The 19,848-nt window shown below is 38.5% G+C and overlaps 1 protein-coding gene across 4 annotated transcripts in view; it reads left to right on the forward strand.

The window, feature by feature from the left end:
* cbfb (core-binding factor subunit beta) overlaps positions 1-19,504 on the forward strand; it is a 41,011-nt gene extending 21,507 nt beyond the window's left edge. Inside the window, exons 4-7 of one of the 4 annotated variants that reach the window (XM_017305512.1) lie at positions 5,978-6,094; positions 6,183-6,278; positions 7,939-8,008; positions 16,049-19,504. In XM_017305512.1, coding sequence (XP_017161001.1) covers positions 5,978-6,094; positions 6,183-6,278; positions 7,939-7,968 — 243 coding nt within the window. In that variant the 3' untranslated portion in view covers positions 7,969-8,008; positions 16,049-19,504. Of the gene's footprint in view, positions 1-5,977; positions 6,095-6,182; positions 6,279-7,938; positions 8,009-16,043 lie in introns of all 4 variants that reach the window. The other 3 variants (XM_008412511.2, XM_008412509.2, XM_008412510.2) reach the window with 3 other exon arrangements.
* The last annotated feature ends 344 nt before the right edge of the window (positions 19,505-19,848 follow it).

The raw sequence follows: 19,848 nt of genomic DNA on the forward strand, positions 1-19,848 counted from the left end.
AGAAAGAAAGAAAGAAAGAAAGAAAGAAAGAAAGAAAGAAAGAAAGAAAGAAAGAAAGAAAGAAAGAAAGAAAGAAAGAAAGAAAGAAAGAAAGAGACTGGATGCTGACTCAGACACACACGCATTTATTGGGTGAATAATACAGACACACAGTTTTCCAGCCCGTGTTTAAAGCTCATCTTTAATCTCTCTCTCTCTGTCCCTCTCTCTCTCTCTGACACACACACACACACACACACACACACACACACACACACACACACACACACACTGATGCCGCTGTGAGTCTTTGTAATGGAGTCAAACAGCTTCGCAGTCACTGTGATGACTCTCTCTGATGTAACATTCCTCTGGATAATAACATAATTATAGCACGCAATCAGCGTACGCCTCCAGCCTCAGACATTGCATACACGCACACACACGCACACATGCGCACACACACACACACACACACCCATAAGAGGTATCTTTGTGGATGTCTGTAGTCTTCCTGTCATGCATTGAAACATTATTGAAATTTTAATCAAAACCTTTGACGAAATGGCCGTGGATCTGAATATGAACTTACAACTTACACCGTAAATAAACACCAAACACCAAACCATAAAGACCAAACTCTGGTCTTTCCAACAGTATAAGCATCACTGCGCTAAGTGCAACTTATCCAACCAGCAGCCGAAGAAGAGAAAAATGAGGCTTATTTCATGTTTTTCTCTGCTGTTTTATGGCTGCAATCTGTGCTACAATAAATATTTCCACTTGGCTGCTGTGGTGCTTTGTTTCTGCGTCACATTGAAGTGATTCCTGTCTGCTGGATGCAGGTTTGGTTGAAGTTCAGATGCATATGTGAACGCTAAGTGGACCGTAGACCACTCCAAAAGCAGGAAGTGGATTCCAGCGCAGGGCATTCTGGGTAAATAGAACCAAAACAAACGCGAGAATCCAGCACTAGTGGGAGAAAATGTGTATGGTGCTTTACCAAAGATGAAGCAGAAATCCTGTAGTCACTAAAATTCGATGCCGCTCCGTTTCTGTTTACAAGGAAGTTTTGCTCCGGGTCTTCTTCAGAGGTTTTCATTTTGTTCCTTCAGTGGTTCTTGGTGCAGCGCCCCCACAGGGGACAAGGGGAACAGCTTTTTAAAACTGTTTGACACAATGCAGAGAGAAAGTGAACCGCAGCAGCTGAAATTGTAACAAATGTTGAAACTTTTCTACGGGGCCATCAGGTGTGAAGACGGCCTTAGTGTTGATCTGAGCGTGTGTTTGTCAGTGTGCAGAGCAGGACAGGCAAATTGCCACAACTCACAAGGCTAAGAAACAGACAGAGAGCCATTGTGTTTGCACACCTCGTGGGCACTGGCCTGTCTGTGTGTGTGTGCAATGATGGTGATTGTGCTGACTTTATGGTTGGTATTCTGCTGAATGAAAGGCTATTTGCCAACAGATCCCAGTGAATCTGCGTCACACATACACTCCCACACTCACAGCATCTAGGAAGTCCTGAAAATAGCAAAAAGCTCAGCGAAAGCATCAGAGTTCGCTGTTTTACGCTGATGTCCAGTTTAAATGCAAAAAAAAACGGGATTAGGCAGGAAAAACTTCATCAACGATGGGATCTACATGCCTAAAGCAGAAAATCAGGAGGATGAGGATGATGTGGTCACAGCAGCATAAGTGGGAGGACAAAGTTAGGTGTTGAATGATGGAAAAAGCCAAAAATAAATAAATTTCTCCTCATTCTTCATCCTAACGTCAGCATGAGAATATTGTTACACTTTTTATCTTTTAGCTTTATTGTCTGTATTGTTTGAATTTATGCTAGAAATAGTTGTTTTATGGAGTACCTGCCATTTAACTTTTTATTTGTTGCTATAGTTGGAGAATTGAAACAGCCTCTAAGCATGACACTGCCACCACCATGCCTGGCATTGTTTTGTTTTTTTTTGTTGGTTGTTTTTTTGCCTTGAGTCCTCCAAACATACTTCAAACATACCTGTACAATTTAAGCCTAAAGTAAAAAACCACTAACTGCCACACAGTATACAAAAATGTTTGCTGACACAGAATGGGTATTTTATTTTAGTTATGGAATGGACTGAATGATGAACTTAAACAAAGTACAAATATAAACCAGCTTAAAAACTGTCCAAAAACAAGCTTAATAGGAAATATACTGTATAATGCCTGTCTCATAGACCAAACATGTTAAAAAAAATTATAAATAATTGTATATTTAAGGATGAGAATGTGAGATTTAAGCCTCTTGTGGAATAATTTAAGAGTTTATCTGATGTTGGGAGATTTCAATGTTTGTAAGTTGATGAGTGAGAGGGGCAGGAAATCATAAGGTCTTTTATTTTCTACCTGCTCCTTTTCAATACATGTTAATGGATATGATCTTTTTTTTTCTGTTTTTGATTTTTGTCTATTTGAAATAAATAAAGAAATAAATAAAGAAATAGAAACCAGTTAACGAAACAGTTTGAATGAACTCTAGTGATTCTTGCTAAAGAGGCATCAAATATTCAGCACAAATTTTGCCAGAAGCAAAATCATGTCTGGAGTAAAAATAGATGCAGCTGAGGCGCAACTTTGTTGGATGTTTAATCAATTAAAGCCCAAAATGAATACAGATGAGTAGATACGAACTTCAGATAACTAAGCTCTGATGAAGTCGTTGCACGAAGGCCTTTGAGTTCACTTGAAGCTGTAAGTCTGAGTGAGCGGCCCCAACATTCAAATAGGTGCAGAATTTTTTCGAAACCAAACAGAACAGCGGAGCTTTTGCCTTCGATTTCACTCGACTTGTTTTTCTTTCTGCTGCAGTGTGAGCTCCAATGTCTTCGTATGTTTCTCTCAGCAAATGGAGATGTGGGGGTTGACATGGTTCTCTCAGAGGAGGAAGTCTGTGGTTGGGCCGTTTCTACATATTTTCCCCTTATGAGCACACACACATACGCACGCACACAACCACACACACACACACACACACACATACACACATGAACGCATTTTCCTTGTCAGAGCAAATGAAGCTTTCCTTTAAAAGCATCGTTCAGCTTCACAGATGTGGAAGCCATTTCTCCTGCTTTTACACACACACACACACACACACACAGAAAAACATTCATTCGAATAAACACAAAACCCACAGTCTCTTGGGGTGCGGTCTCCCCTGCAACCCCGGTGCACTGTGGGTAGCTGTGGTAAAAGAGGTCCTGTGAGAGGCTGTCCAAAAATAGCCGGAGCTAAAATGCAGGAACGTGGAGTTCTTCTCAAGCTGTGCATAAAAATCTGATAATCTGTGTTTGTGTGTGTTTTTCAGGAGGAGTGTTTGGTTTTGTCAATTCATTCCTAAATATGTGTTTACACAGATAAAATATGATCTATAAACTATCGAGGCCTGAGAAAAACTGAGCCGCTCTGTCACAGTTTGCAGATTTACGCTCAAATACATTTGCCATTTCTCATGCAACTTGTGTGTTTTGGTTCTGACAGACTGCGTGGGTCCAGTCTGGCAAGTTAGGACAAAACGTGACTTTGAACTTATTTCTGACTTTTTCTGGTGTCTAATTTTTAAGCGTGATGCTCAGATGTAAGCGGGACATCGAGCTGGCCAGCCGTACTGCGTCACATTGAACTGGCCAGCCGTACTGCGTCCTCCGTCTGGTGTCTGTTGTACAGTCCAGGGTTTTAACACATGACCGATCTGGACCTTCTTGGTTTTAAAGCTGCAGTTGACCCTCAGTATTTGCAGGCTGACCACTAGCTGAGCTCCATAAATACTTTCTCCTTTAAAAAGGCTTATAACTGCCAGTTTTAATAGTTTAAACACCAAATATACCCTAATATGCAGTAGTGCACACAGTGGAAGCTGTTTTAGCACTAGCACAGAAGCTAATATTTAAGTGCATTTATTTATTTACGTGCAGACAAAATCATATTAAATACATAAAAAGCTGTCATATCTGCATGGAGAGAGTGGGTGATGTTTCCTGTGATCGCTGCTTGATACTTTGTGGTTGTTCAACAGTCAATAATTAGCATAATTATTCAAAAACAACAAGTTGAACTGAGTGGATCTTCATGAGTGCAGACAGAGCATCTGCATGCTTTACGATTAATGAATGTTATCTGTAATTATTGTTGAAACATTTGATTAGTGTTTACATATATTTAGTTGTGATCTTCACGCTTAGGAAGTTTTCAACATGTACAAAACATGCAATGTTTTACACATTATGCATTAAATTAGTAAATCTTTGTATGCAGTGCAAATGAAAGGAAGGTGATTAGTGATGTGATGAAGGTATTATAATATGTCCAAAACCAAAACAGAACTAAATACTTGAATATTTCTGCTTAAGAAAGCAGAATTACTTCTTATTTTGTTTTTAGATTTTCCCCAATTCATCATTAAAATCAGCTTTGAGCGTCTTTTGTTGAGGTTCACTCTTTTAAATGTTTTTCTCTGTCTGTTTTTGACTAAATATTTTCACTGTTTTGCAAAATGTTGGGACACAGTTTGGTTATTCTTACTGGAGCTGAGAAATTCAAGCAAATCCAAACAAAGAAATGGTTCTGTGACGGTGCAGATGTGTGTGTGAGGCTCCTCCTCCTCCTCATGTAAACACACACATGCTGTATATTTACTTTGCTTTCCCTCTGGAATCAAGCCATGGAGTGAGTAACACAACCTGGAGAGCAAAGACAGACAAAGTCTGAACTGACCTCACAGCGCTGCTGAATCAACAAAAAAACACTTTATAAAAACGAAATCCATCATTATCTGAGTTTTTCCTCCTGCTGTCCTCATTCGATCCAGACAAAGACGAAACAAGGCAGCAACAAGGTCAAACAGGAGCAGTGGATTTTTGTTTTTATATTTTTCTAAAATGTTCTGAAACCTGAGGCAACACCACAGCTTTCATTTTTAACGAGCAGAGAAGAGCCTGGAAACTGTGGAGCAGAACTTGCTGGATAGATTAATGCTCCATTTCTCTCCTTTGCTGGAGGAATGGTTGTAAAAAAAAAAAAGCACCAACACAAAAAACATGTCTACAAAATTACTGGGTTTCCATTAAGCTTATTTATTTTCATAATTCAAATTTGCACAAACCCTTCTACGTACAGCAGACAACAATCTAAAAGCCATTTATTTTCTTATGTTATAAACACCCACAGACCTCTGAAGTGGACACTAGTGAATCAAACACTATCAACTCCTGCAAGAAGATGTTTGTTGAATCCAATATAGCAGACAGACAAAAAGCAGCTCAGGAATATCCAGTCCCTGAATTGCCTCTAAAGTGCCTTATTTCTTATTTCAAGTTATTTTCCTGAGTTTGATTATTTTCATTCACATTTAAAATATAAACTGGCAACATTTTCAAGCTGCTTGGTTGCTACACAGCATCAAAATACTGAATTGTTTTATCACTCAGAAAAAAAAAGTATCTTTAGTTTGACTTTTTGGACTGCACAGTGGCGCAGTTGGTAGAGCTGTTGCCTTGCAGCAAGAAGGTTCTGGGTTCGATTCCCGGCCTGGGGTCTTTCTGCATGGAGTTTGCATGTTCTCCCTGTGCATGTGTGGCTTTTCTCCGGGTACTCTGGTTTCCTCCCACAGTCCAAAAACATGACTGTCAGGTTAATTGGCCTCTCCAAATTGTCCCTAGGTGTGAGTGTGTGTGTGTGTGTGTGTGTGCATGGTTGTGTGTCCTGTGTGTCTCTGTGTTGCCCTGCGACAGACTGGCGACCTGTCCAGGGTGACCCCGCCTCTCGCCCAAAACGTTGGCTGGAGATGGGCACCAGCAACCCTCCCGACCCCACTGAGGGAAAAAGGGTGCAAGAAAATGGATGGATGGATAGTTTTACTTTTTTGTTCATTAGTTTCATTTTGTGGAGCAGTGCGGGGTTTGTTCATCACGATGTTTCAAATGTGATGACTAACAGGAGTCTGTCTCTGTCTCCTCAGGTCTATCTGAAGGCGCCGATGATCCTGAATGGGGTTTGTGTGATCTGGAGAGGCTGGATTGACCTACAGAGGCTGGACGGGATGGGATATCTGGAGTACGACGATGAGCGAGCGCAGGTAGGAAATCCCCTCACTCACACGCTGCTTTTACCGTTATTCTGATTGCTTTGAAGTTTGATCACGACTTGCTGGTTTGTGTGTGCAGCACGAGGACGCTTTGGCTCAGGCAGCATTTGAGGAAGCTCGGCGCAGAACCAGAGACTTTGAGGACAGAGACCGGTCACACCGAGAGGATTTAGAGGTGAGGAGGGGTCTGTGTGTTTTCAGAGGTCTGGAGTCTCCAAAGACAAACAGAAATTAAAGAAACCTGCAAATTACTGTTGGATTTATATCCATGAATATTAGATTTGTTTGTTGACTCACATCCATCCATAACCACACCCAACAGAGAAGGCTCAGTAGTGTTATATGTATGTTTTACATCCTGTTTTGAATAACATAATGTCAAATACAGAGAGCCTGTTTCATTTGGAAGTTAAATAAGATGAGCATCGACTAAAGAGTCGTGTGACTCCCCTCTCTTTGCGTGTTCTCTCCTGAAACCTGCTGCTCTCTAGCAGAACTCTGGTCCATTTCATGTGTTCTGGCTGGCTCTGCCAGACTTTGACTAAAAATAATCCCAGCTTTCATCAAGCTGTGGAAGCTTGCAAAGGAACAACCTGTGAACGGTACAACCTCAGAGTTTAATGTAAAAAAAAATAGAGATTCTCTGTGATAGACTATTACAGAAGTGCCTTATTTAAGTTATTTGAATGTCAAAATCATGCATTCATCTATAATCACATGATAGAAGTTGCTCCAGTTACATGAAGGCAAGATTTAAGTTTTTGGTCTACATTAAAGGTGTAAAACTGGAGGCCCGCTGGCCAAATCCGGCCCACTCCCATCATTCATTCGGTCCTCAAGATGACCATTAATAGATGTTTAAGGTAACGGTTGTGTGCTTAAATATTACTTCATCAGTCAACTCAAAGTGGCTTTTTACTGTCTGCTGTTAAATTATGTAAATTTGAAAAGATTTTGAACAAGTTTTCATCAAACCAAGAGAAAAGTAAAACGCTCCAACAGTTTGTTGTTGGGTAACGTTATCGATGAATTTGCCACAAACGGCCCTTTGAGAACATTCAAGGTGTTGATAGACAATGATATGTGTGACAGAAAACAAACTGCGCTTCACCCCGAACCCAAAGTGAAACATGGTGGTGGCAGCATCATGCTGTGGGGAGACGGATGTACCCATACACAGAAAAATCCTGGATGGAAACTTGTTCATGTATTCTATATGAATTATGCACTACTTTGAGTCGGCCTATTGCATAAAATCCTACGAAAATACACTAAAGTAGTTGCAATGTGACAAAATGTGAAAATGTTTAAGGTCTGAATACTTTTGCCAGGTGCCTATATTTGTGTACAGACAACAGTAAAGCTACAGCACACCTTTCTTTGCTTAGCGCTTTGGTGGCTCCGAGTTGTGTGATGTGTGCTTGCGTGCCTTAGCTTTATTTCATGAAATTATTCGCTTTTTTATTCCAAACTGTAGGTTTAGTGCATGATCAGTTTGACTAAATAATCCCATTTCTTTTTTTTGAACTATTGAATGACTGATTCAGTTTTTGTCAGATGCCCCAAAAGCCTCAGAAGGGAAAGTAGTGAATTATTTTTTTAAAAAGCCAAAAATATGTAACAATTCGGATTCTTTTATTCAAAACTGTGAAACTTCATTTGTTTTGAAATATGAAGTGTTGTTGAAACTGTTATGTTGTACGATTTAAAAGGCACCCTGACTGCATATGATTACCTGAAGTCACCTCACTTTCCCAGCAAGGCTTTGGGGAGATCAGAGGCATCGATGCGAAGCTGACGCCCTTCGAATGAACACCAAATTGTTTATTTTTTAGGACCCTGTGGTTTCTAAAATCTGGGACTGATGACACACAGAAAGACAGACAGCCAGCAGAAAAGAACAGGGTCTGTGTCCTTCACTTCTCACCACCTATCACTCTGTCATGCACTAAACCACCTTCTGTGTCTGCATGTGTGTGTGTGTGTGTGTGTGTGTGTGTGTGTGTGTGTGTGTGTGTGTGTGTGTGTGTGTGTGTGTNTGTGTGTGTGTGTGTGTGTGTGTGTGTGTGTGTGTGTGTGTGTGTGTGTGTGTGTGTGTGTGTGTGTGTGTGGGTGTGTGTGTGTGTGCCAAAGTGCCCTGTTTGTGTCTTTGCATTCACGTTTCTGTCTGTTATTTCCTATATCTGTGTGTTTGTATGTTTGCCTGTTTGTGTTTGGTGTTCAAATATGTGCATGCATTTATGTATGTGTATAAAATGTGCTTTTTTATTATGATGTAAATAATTAGCTGAAAATGAGGCCATTTGATGAGAAAAGCTACTGCAGTTTTAAAGAAGGAAAGAAGTAAAGTTGCTCCCTGAAGGTCATCTTTCATCTGACTGATATCATGTTTCTTCCCTGAGGCTCAGAAAGAATAAGAAAAACTTCTTTCTTCTAATGAATCAATAAAAGCAGCAGCATCACCTCCTGCACTGTGTCAAAATCTCTGGATTTGGTGCAACAAATTGCTTAGATACACATTCAGCCTCTAACAATGGAGAATGTGTCCAAATGGAGGCTGTTCTCATCCATCTCTCAGTGCATACGGCGTCCATCGCCGACATGCAGTAATTTAAGGTGACATTGAGCCAACATGGAGGTCAAGAGGAGGAAGACCTTCTGAAAAATATTAAATTACTCAAATAAAGATAGATGTTGCTCTCTGACTGAGGTAAAACTACTTATTCTCGTTCTGGTCTAGCTTGTGCAGCAGAGGCGTGTCCTCTGTAGAGCCCAAAGGGTGAAGCTATTACTGCAGGAATGACAGAACGGCTCTCAGAGGTCTTCCTATTTGCATCAGGGTTACTGGTGCCGTAAAGACAATGATTGAAAACAAAACTTAACCCCAGGCTATTCATTAGTGTTATAAACCTCCACCTAATCCTGCCCTGTTGCGCTCGATTACATTACTTTGAGTGTGTGCAGCATCAACATCACCCACATAAAAAAACACACCCTCCTTGCTTTCTTTGGGCTTAACAGGAAAAGTAGCAGCCAATCGAATGTATCCGTTAACCATTTTACAAGGCTGGCAGTAATACTGAATGGGTTTGGCTAGAGAAACCGCACAAAAAAGACGTGATGAATGAAAGTTAATTATTGACTTAGCAACAGTGGTAATTAGCTTTAAACATAGGGCCAGACCGGTTTCGTTAATAAACCATATCAGCATTTAAAACAGCTTGTTCTTCTCTCCCGCGTAACTTTGTGTCATATTAAAATTTGCTTGCTGATCTGAAACATTAATGTGCCAAAAAACAAAATGGAGAACAAATACTTTTCCCCAGGAATAACTCTGTATACCAAAGTGTTTTATAGTGAAATATGCGATTATCTGCAGGTAATCCCAACTGTAAGGAGCAGAAATCCCAACAAATTCACAACAAAAAGAAAAGACTTAAAGTGTTGCAATGGCCTAGTCAAAGTCCAGAGCTGGCTGAAACGATGTAGTGGGACTTCATGAAAGTTGTCCAAACACCTGAGGGAATTAAGGCAACACTGTAAAAACTCATCAACAGTTAAGTGAACAACTGATAAGAAAGCAAATAAATCAGCTAAAAAATGTTATGCAAGTTGTTGAAAAACAGGGGTACTTGATTTTTTCCCTGATTTTTCCGACAGACATTAAGGATACACAGCAGGCAAACGCGATCCGTGTCTGACTTTTTCATGACAGTCTGAACGGACCAATTTTTATCTTTTCAGCCCCAGAAAACCAGACGTGGTATTAAATCGGATACGTATCCGATAATTTTTCAAAGTGCACGTCGCCTTTTTCTGACTTCTGTCCTGAGACATGAGTCACACTTTTGCACCAGAAATGTCCAGATGCGATTTCATACAATGTCTTAAAAAGTATAATTATGAAAGAAATCTGTGTCAGTGAAGCGCTTCACATCACAGTCCCACCTCTTCTGCTTCCAACTACGCATTCAAACAAACTTCTCTACAGACGTTGCAGTAAGTTGCAGTTGTTCTGTCGTTTTTCTCAGCTTCCTTCATCTTCTTATGATCTGTGACGACACTGTCCAACTCCAGCTCCAATTGCTGAATAACTTTAAAACTGACCGACCGTCATTTCTTCTGTGAACAGAGCTCAGACACTTTTTCGTAAACCGTTCTCTCAGGAGTCTGTTTGCGGTTTGTTTGTAATGTGAATGGCCAAGCAAAAACAGAAAGATCTGATTTGAGCAGAAACCTGCTGTGTGAACGTAGTTCACCCTGGACTCCTGTACACTGGAGCCAACCAGTGGCTAATACTGGTAAACATCATGTTTCTCCATTTTAGAGATGAATTCTTTGGTTTTGTTCACATTTTTAAGTGTTTCAGCTTTTCTCTGTATCTTCATCTTTACTGATTAGTCCTTGCATTCTTGTTTCATCAGTTAACTTTATTAACTATTTGTGCTTACTTAGCAAGTGTGAGCACACTAAAGGCTAAAGGACCGAATACACATCCTTGAGGAACTCCTGTGCTCAGTCTGACAGAGTATTGGGTCTTACTGGCTACTATCTGTGATTTTTCTCACATTAAAACCCAAACTCGAGCCTAAAAGTGAGAGATGTGGGATCATACTGTGAAAAGAAATGAAAGGAACCGTGGTGAAACTGTTTTTCGTCTTCAGAAGGGACAGGATGGTGTGCAGGGAACGTCTTATCGCTTCATCTATAGAGAGTTAGAACAACAAGCAAACTGTAGATGGTGGTGGGAGTTTGGCTTTAATGTGTCCCATGACTCAGACATTCAAAGGCCTTCATTATAACAGCAGTCAGCACCATAAGCCACCAGTCATAAGGAAGGTTATAGAAACTTTTATCAGGTGCAAGTGTCAAAAGAAGGGAGCGAGAATCTTATATAACTTTAAGAATGTTTAAATATTAATGTCTTTCTTGATTGTTGGTAGTTAAACATGCTGGGATTAAAATGACATTTTTAAGCTGATAATAAAATCTCTGACTTTAGAGAATCGAAAGCTGGACACGGAGGAATTTAAACCTTAAACCACATCAGGATTTGTTATCCAACATAATAAGATGAAGCAGATGATTTAGTGAGAGTGTTAGCCAGACGTTGCAGGAAGATTCTGCTCTGAGTTTTTTCTTTGGGTGTGACTGACGGGTTTTGCTGAATAGTTGCACAGATTCGGCCTCTGCATTTCTGTGGTCTGCGCTCCACCTCGCTATGCGTCTCCGTTTCTCTGTGACTCTCTGTGTCTTGTTAGCGGTTGATCGAGTTATCTCTGCTGTTTGCTATTCAAACACAGAGTAACCCTTTCCATCAGAGGAAAGTCAAAGACAGGGAAGCAGATTAGCTTTCGACCAGAAAGGCAATAATTGATGTGGTCTTTATTTATTTTCTGCTTTCCTGTAACCAGCAGATTCCCATCAGCAGATAACATTTCATATGCAAATTTTTATTGAAACATCTGATAATATATCCTCTAGTGCTCATCATACCAACCAGGAAACCTCACTGTTTACTGGCGCTACTTTACATTCTCAGAATTTTGAAATCTCAATTTATGTCTAAGGATTGAATCGAAACTATATTGATAAAATAAACTTAATTGTTCTGTAGCTCAAAAATGTAGGTCAAACAAATTATAACATTTACATTTCTCTTTGAAGTGGCTGGATTAATGAAATCTATGCAGAAAAATGAAGAGTTCAAGAAGTTCTTTGACTTTTTTTGGACTTGTAATAAAATATTGACGTATTTTGCAGAAGTCTTGTCATATCAGCAGATTTAACTTTTCTTTTTTTTAATCTAAAAGCAGTGATGTTCCAATCAACCAAGGTCAGAAGGTAGCTGTCACAGTGATAGATGGTGAAGCCATAGATTAAGATGAAAGCTTTTTAATTTCACTCTGTCCTCTTCAGTAAATGTTGCGTCGTTCTCACTAAAATATTAAGTCTCAAACTATTTAAACATTCAGCAGTCAGGTACCTAAAAGCTATTGGACCCTTGAAGTGTTGTAGATTTTCAATCCACATGAATATAATCAGATGTAAACACACACACACACACACACACGCACACACACACACTCATCCAAGCACTCTGTAGAAAGAGATTTGTCCATAAATGATGAGCTGGCACTGAAAGCATTAATATATCATTAGTATTGATTGCTATCAGACCCCCGTACACACACACACACACACACACACACACACACACACACTCCAGTTCACAAACATATTCAAACACTTTGCAGGTGCAGAAACCTGCAGAAACAGCAAATCTACTCCGATCTCGTCACAAAGCTCACGCACAGACATACACAAGCTCTGTGAGTATTGAGCTGTGGTTAAGCAGCCCGTCGTGGCCCTGCAGGCTCCCATTTGTGTTCGGATCAATATGAGAAGCTCTCTCCGGCCCCGATGATTAGCACAGACCACTCCCTTCTTCACAAACACTCAGGCTCTCTGTGTCACATTTTAATAAAGCTTCACAAACACACGTTTGTCTGCTGATGGTTTTAGTACTTCTGCTTTCCAGGAATCCTGGAAAACAAAAGATCCCTGAAACCACCTGGGGTTTCAAAACAGCAGATTTCCCAACGCGAAAAATAACAGGAAATAGTTATGAGTTGAATTATTGATGCACTTGACCAAAAACACAAAAAAAACATAAATAGTTCATTTGAAATGCTACAACTTTTTAAAGCGTTAATTGGAGACAGAAACACAAGTTACAAACTATCCGCATTCAGTTGTGAACGAGGTTTCCATTCTGTACGCAGGATTTTGTTTTCAGACGGAGACGTGGGCAGACACTACTTGGGTTTTCATCCTTCACTGAGTTTGACTCTTTTTCCACTCATTTTCAGTTCATTAGCTGGAAGACAATCCAATTTAGTTTGTTCACCTAATGAACCCTTCAGGAATTTTAAAGTCATAAAGGTCCAATTTGCTTTTATGTGTTCACTTTATTTGAAAATTAAGATAATTAAATAAATCTTATATATAACACATGTTGACATTGACCCAAATAAGATTTTAGCTGCAAAAGAGAGAGAGAATAGCATCTCACTAAAAACAAAACTTACAAATGATCGGATTCCTCTTTTACTTCAACGGTCAAATAAATGTTTATTTCACTTTTATTGCCCTTATTTTATTAATGCCTGAAGAAACAAACAGTCGATTAAACTATTACTTAATTCTTCAGTTTACACTGACTTTGCTTTTTTTTTTCACCCTAGTCTACTTTAACTACCTTATCTCTCTTTAGCAGTTCAGTTGTGTTTATTTATGTACAACTGAATCACACAAAATGTTTACTAAAGGCACTTTACAAAAAATATAATTTCATACATTCCAATTGATCCAACACAGCTTATATGAGCATTTTTCAGCTTCTTTCTTTATATTTTGTCATATTTTTATAATGTTTACTTACCATAATAGGGTATTTTACTCCGATGGAGACAGTAGCTAGTAGATTTGGTTTGTTTTTTACAGATGATATTTTTTTCTGTGCACGTTGGTAGACTAGTGATAATTTGAGATTTGGGGAATTTTTTGTACAAATGGAAGGTCATGTTTAATCATCCACAGAAGAATGTCTGGAAAAATAAAACTCAAACCAGGTTATAGAGCTAATTGCATTTTATTTCAAGTGTAGAAACCTTTCCGTTGTGTCAGTGTTTACTAAGCAAAGATGGAAAAGATGATGAAGTTGAGGACTTTTCCCACTGACGCGTTTCTAAAGGACATCCCAGTCAGACACAGTGGAGCTGCAGCTCAAACCTGTCCTCAGTTTGTCTGGAGCTCAATCTGGAAGATACTGTTTGAATCTAAAATTTCCTTCTTTTGATAAGGGTCAATATCATTGGACCATAGATGAGGGTCAAATGTAAACACGGAGATAAATTGAGAGCTTTGTGTTTAAGCTTAATACTGTTCACTGCAAATATCATATTGCACTTTGAATAAATCAAAACTAACTTACAAGTAACTTGTCTGCAAGAAATATGAGCTTTGTTTTAACAGAATTGATATTCAAGTTAATAATTCTTGAATATCAATCAAATGTGCTGGATCCACTGGCAGAATGTTTCACTTCTAACCAGGCATTTTCCCATGTTATGAGTAAAACCTATTCCAGTGGTACTAGTACTTTATGAATATTCAGTAATTATTTATTTAAAATAAGCTCCTATATCTTGCTGAAAAGTTACTTGTAACTTAGATATTTGCTCTAGAAAATGAACCAAAAATACTTGGTAAGAATTTGCTTGATGTAGAGAACGACCCCAAGTTTTCTTCATTTCTGCATTTAGTTTTTCTTAATTAAATGTTGCTGTATTCACCTTATGTATTATGTATTATGTTTCGCCCCGATGTTCTCCGTCTTCTGCAGCAAAAAAGGAAAAAAATCACTATAAACAAATTCAACATAATACTCCTCTGAACAATTACAAGTTGTTTGTTGCAACTCCGCTTTGATCCAGGAGTCATGTGACTGTAACTGAGCCACATGTGAATATCTGAAAGCAGCAGTTTTAATTAAAACAACTGAGGAGCCAGTCTGGCTGCGTGCAATGAAAATGGAAGCATGACATACTGTACGTATGCGCGCGCGTGTGTGTGTGTATGTGTGTGTGTTGGTGTGTGTGTGTGTGTGTGTGTGTGTGTGTGTGTGTGTGTGTGTGTGTGTGTGTGTGTGTGTGTGTGACTGTATGTGTGTTGCTATTACGGTGAGTCACTGAGATGACACAAACTGCATTCCTCTTGAGCTAAGCAACCCCTCCACTATCTCTGTCTGCATTTCTGTCTGCTCCCGGCTTCACCTTCTCCCGCACCTTCTCACCTCTATCACCCGAGCCGTGCCAAATCCCCCCAGCCATCACTTCAGTGTAAACATACAACCACAAGTATTTTTGTTACGGCAGCCGAGGGTCACACCATGGCCTCGCAAACACTATCCCACCACACCGAGTCAGGAAATATTTTTAAAAGTCTTCTCAGGCTGACGGCCTCTGTTGATGACCTAWCKAWSARSTYWKKSARKGTGTGTGTGTGTGTGTGTGTGTGTGTGTGTGTGTGTGTGTGTGTGTGTGTGAGTGAGTGTGTCGGCCTGCAAGTCTGCCAGTTTATGTGTCTGTTTGTCTGCCTGCTGCTGTATTTGTCTGTCTACCAGATACCTTTACTAAAATAACATCGGTGTGTAAAAACAGGAGTGCGTTTCAAAGCTGTTTTGGCTCCATCTAGTGGCAATAGAGGGTACTGCAAATTATTTTATTAGTTTGAATTCACGAAACATTTACCAGTATGCAACTTTTTTTTTAAATGCTTTTTAAATATTTGCTAAAATTATAATTATGTCCTGACAGTATGCTATGAGACAGATAATCTGTGAAAAGATTGATCTCCTCCACCTCCTCCCGGAGCTTCTGTTGCTGTCTGAATAAAATGCGCCAAAAACAACCAGTCAGAGCCCAGAGGGAAGTCTTAGTGCTGTCCATCAACATGTTCAGCATGTTCATAAGAACATGCTGCTAAATGTGCTAAAGGAAGAGAAATAAGATACTTTCACAGGAAAGCTGTTTATCTGCTGTCATCGGTGGCTATGCTAACTAGCTTTAGCGTTTGTGCAGACTATGCTAACTACAGTGTCGCAGACAGTAAAGTGGAACGGTTTCAGTAAGCATGAAAAAATAATTATAAAAGTTACATACTGCAGCTTTAATGTCAAACTGTGAGATAAAAATGCAAATCATATTGTTTTTTTTTTTAATAAATTAGTCAACATGTGTACCATTTTTGAATGCTGTACTTAATTTATTCTTTTCTCTTTTAATTTTTTTTTTTTGGCCGTCATCCTCTTTTTTTTTTTCCTTGCCCTTCTCCTCCTCTTTTCTTCCTTCATCCCTCCATCCCTGTCTCTCCCCAGTCCAGACGACAGCAGGACCCCAGCCCTGGCTCAAACATGGCCAACGCTGACGTGGAACACAAGATGCGCTGAGGACGGAAGAAGCAAGAAAAAAATGGAAACTGAAGCAGTTTGTTTGTTTGTTTGTTTGTTGTTCGATTTCAACGCAGTCAGCAGGAGACCACACTCATTGGCCAGTTGTTTTGCATTATTCCTCAAAATTGATGTATTTTTCAAACTTTTGAATGCAGACAAAAACGGAAATATAAAATTAACTAAAACGATTTGAAAGAAACCAAAGACTTAAGCAGGAATGTTTGGATGAAGAAGAAAAAAGAACAGTTATTGAGATTTTGACTTAATTTGGAGAACTTATGCAAAACGTTGATAATGAGAGAAAGGTGAGAACAAGAAGGAGCAGAGAAAAGGTAGAAGTCGTTCAGGGTCACGGTCAGGGCTTATGTTCACAGCATGAATCAAATGTGAGGTTTCAGCAGTTCATGATGTTAAAATCTATATATATATGCATTTTTTCAGTGTTTCAACACCTCAAGTTTGCTGATATGCTTGTGAAAAACTTCCATTTTATCAACTTAATTTCTTAAAACCTGCTGTTTTCTGAGACCAAAGTTCACTTTGCTGGAGGAAGGGAGGGAGGGATAAAAATAGGAGACTTAAAAAATTATAGAAAGGCAAACCAAAGACATATTTACCAGGCTGGAGGGTTAAGAAGTGTTTGCTTTGTGTAAATTTAGATTCATTCAAAACATCACAGGTTCTGTAGCCACAACCTGAAGGCTCTAGATATAGAAACGGCTACATGGAGGAGATTTAAACGTCCTTCGTCTTCCGAGAGGTTTTGCACTATGTGATACAATCAGTCTTGATCTCCACATTGCTCGTCTTTTTATTGCATGAAATCAAATATGGGGCTTCCTTTGCTTGTATCGCAGCCTCTTTATCCTTGGAGTGCTCTCTGTCGGCTCTTTGATCGGGAACAACTGGGTGACTCAAAGTCGGGTTTTCAAAACGTTTTGACCCTTAAATAAAAACTTTTTCTTCTTTTTTATTATTCTAATGTAAAAACAAAGCTGCAACATAATACGGTACTTCCTTATGACTTTCAGAGTCATTAAAAAGAACCTCAACACAAAATTAAAGCTTAACGCTCATTGTGGGGTTAAGTGGAGTAGCTATTGGCAGTCAGAGTAATCATAGGAAGGGATCTCGCTTGACTGTTGTTGGCTTGCAGTTTTTACTATAATTAATAACTTTCCTTCAGTTCACCTGAATTGCTTTAAGAGTTAGATTTGTAAGCTTACCGCTTTCAGCTGTGCAGCTGTTTCCACGCCACTTTGAGCAAAACCCAAACTCCTAAATATGGAAATAACAACCGAAATGGTTTTCTGTTTTAAACCGGTTCCAACTTGCACACATTAGCAAGTCTAGTTGAAAAGTTTACTGTTCCTAAAGGATTTACTTTAGTCCCCCATTAAATAAAATCTTCCAAGCTGCAGCTCAAATATTGTTTCCTCATATCAACTCATCACAGCCTCCATTTAGAAAAATAACTGCCTTTCATCTTGAGACAGTTAAAAAGAAAACTTAAAAGTTCAATTTAGGAGATGTAACTTAAAGTGATCGTTGTGAAACCCGTATTCAGCTCAGTGAAGTCCAAACGCTGCAAAGCCAAACATTTAATCCTAAAATATTCTAACACATCAAGAAAAACATACAGTGTCCTGTGAAGTGATGATATCTGTAAATGAAACTCTGTTGAGATCATGAAGCTCGGTTTTTCTCGGCTCGCTTCACAGCTTGTTCCTCCAGAGAACTGAACTGAACTGAACTTACGAACTGAACCAGTTCCTAACTGAATCCGAATGAATAACTCGTCAGAGATGCGTTTAGTTCCTGGACTCCACGTCACCCAGATGCTCCTCGTCTCTGCAGGGCCGTGAAAGCCTGAATGCAGTTCGCTTTTCCCTGTCCGGTTACAGCACTCGTCGATTGAAGCCATGTGTTTTCCTGTATGTCGTCACCTTCCTCTGTTGTGTGAAAGTCAGGATGTTTACTTTTTATATTTCTCTCGTCTCAGTAGGAGTTTTTAGTTCTTTTCTCAGCTTAGACCTGAAGCAGCTGCAGGATATTTTGTGTAAATCAAAAAAGACGGAAAAAAAAGAAAAGCATCTCCAGAGAATTGGGAGGTTTGAGCATTTTTGTTGCTTTTTTTTATGTACTCTTTATTAATGATTTTTGTATTGTTCTATTTTTTTTAATAAATCCACCCGAATGTGGATTGAGTCAAGTCCTGTAATCAGAAAATGTTTTACACTTTGTGAAATGAACGGTTGTATTGCCTTTGGCTCCTTTAAGTTTGACTTATTTAGATAAATTCAGACTCATAACGATTCTTGTACAGTTTCAGCATTTTAATGAGCTTTAAAAGAAATTAAACAAAACAAAACATGATAAGCTGGAGTTCGGATTTTCAACCAAGTTTCTTCAAGTTCTCTCTGCAAATGCAGCCATAAAATCAACTCAGGGTTCACAACAAAATAATACTTTACTCTAGCTTTTAAAATGGTAAAACTTATTGGCTCGATTGTGTTATTTCTTCTGGCAATCAGGTGATTTATTCTCAGCTGGTTCAGTAAGTAATTAGTCAAAAATGGTTTTAAAATCTTTTTTTCTGCGTGAACCTGCAGGATGGTGAGGAGAGGTTTTATGGTCGGTTGTGATGTTTTTAGCTTAAAGGAAGTAAAGGAGAGAATGTTGATGTCATTGTGTGAGTTAAATGTATAAAAAATACAGAGTCCATTAATTAAACTGGAACATTGATTGTTAATTCTCTAATATCTCATGTTTAGAGAATAAATTATATTGTTTGAGGAGGGAAAAGGTGCTTAAGAAGAAACCTTTTCTTGTGATGATTTGGTCTATTTGAAGGAAATTTATTTGAATTATATCTGGACAATGAGAAATTCTACAAAAATAAAATAGAATAAGAAAATTGTTCCAAATTCTCTGAATTGAAGTTTTAAAATCAAGTCATAAAACCTGGAAGAAAACTGAGAACTCTCCAAAGAAAAAAACAAATTTGCTTTTAGGTTTAAGAAAAATTAAAAACTCAATCTTTTCTCCACCACTTGCACCAAGTGAACTAAAATTTTAAAAACCAAAGCATCAAATCCATCCTTTCCTTTTCTTAATGCAGGCATTAAGTCAAACCATTAAAATATCATTTTCTTTTCTTTTCTACATTACCTGTTACTTTTTTTAACTTATTTATATGTTAGAAAGACTTGGATGTTTTGTAGCTTGAGTAAACCTTCTTGCATTTCTCTTACTGTTTGTCTGCTCTGTGTTTTCATCTACTTTAATGTTGAACTTGTCCTCTCAGAGGAGTTTAACATATAATATGAGATATTCATTTCAAAATGTTGATTGTTTATCACAATAAATGTGTATCAATTCCTCTATTTGCCTTTGATGTGTGCTGTTTTCTTTTAGACCGCATTTTATGTCCTTCTTGGATTCAGTATTTTTTAAAGTAGTACCAATATATTATTTTATTTTGATGTACAAACCATAGGAAACTATTTTATAAATAATATATATATATAACATATATAATTGCATTTATCTGGACTAAAAACGTAGCCATATTTATCCCTCAGTAATAAACACAAACAATTGAAAAAGTAATGAAATAATCATATTTTGAAGTTTCAGATTTTATTTATTTCATAAATAACTGACATAATAAGCAAGTATGGATACATTCCTTACTTACAGCATTACCTCTAACTTATCATTTATGTAA

Source organism: Poecilia reticulata, linkage group LG6 (genome assembly GCF_000633615.1).
Source record: "Poecilia reticulata strain Guanapo linkage group LG6, Guppy_female_1.0+MT, whole genome shotgun sequence".
Lineage (NCBI taxonomy): Eukaryota > Metazoa > Chordata > Actinopteri > Cyprinodontiformes > Poeciliidae > Poecilia > Poecilia reticulata.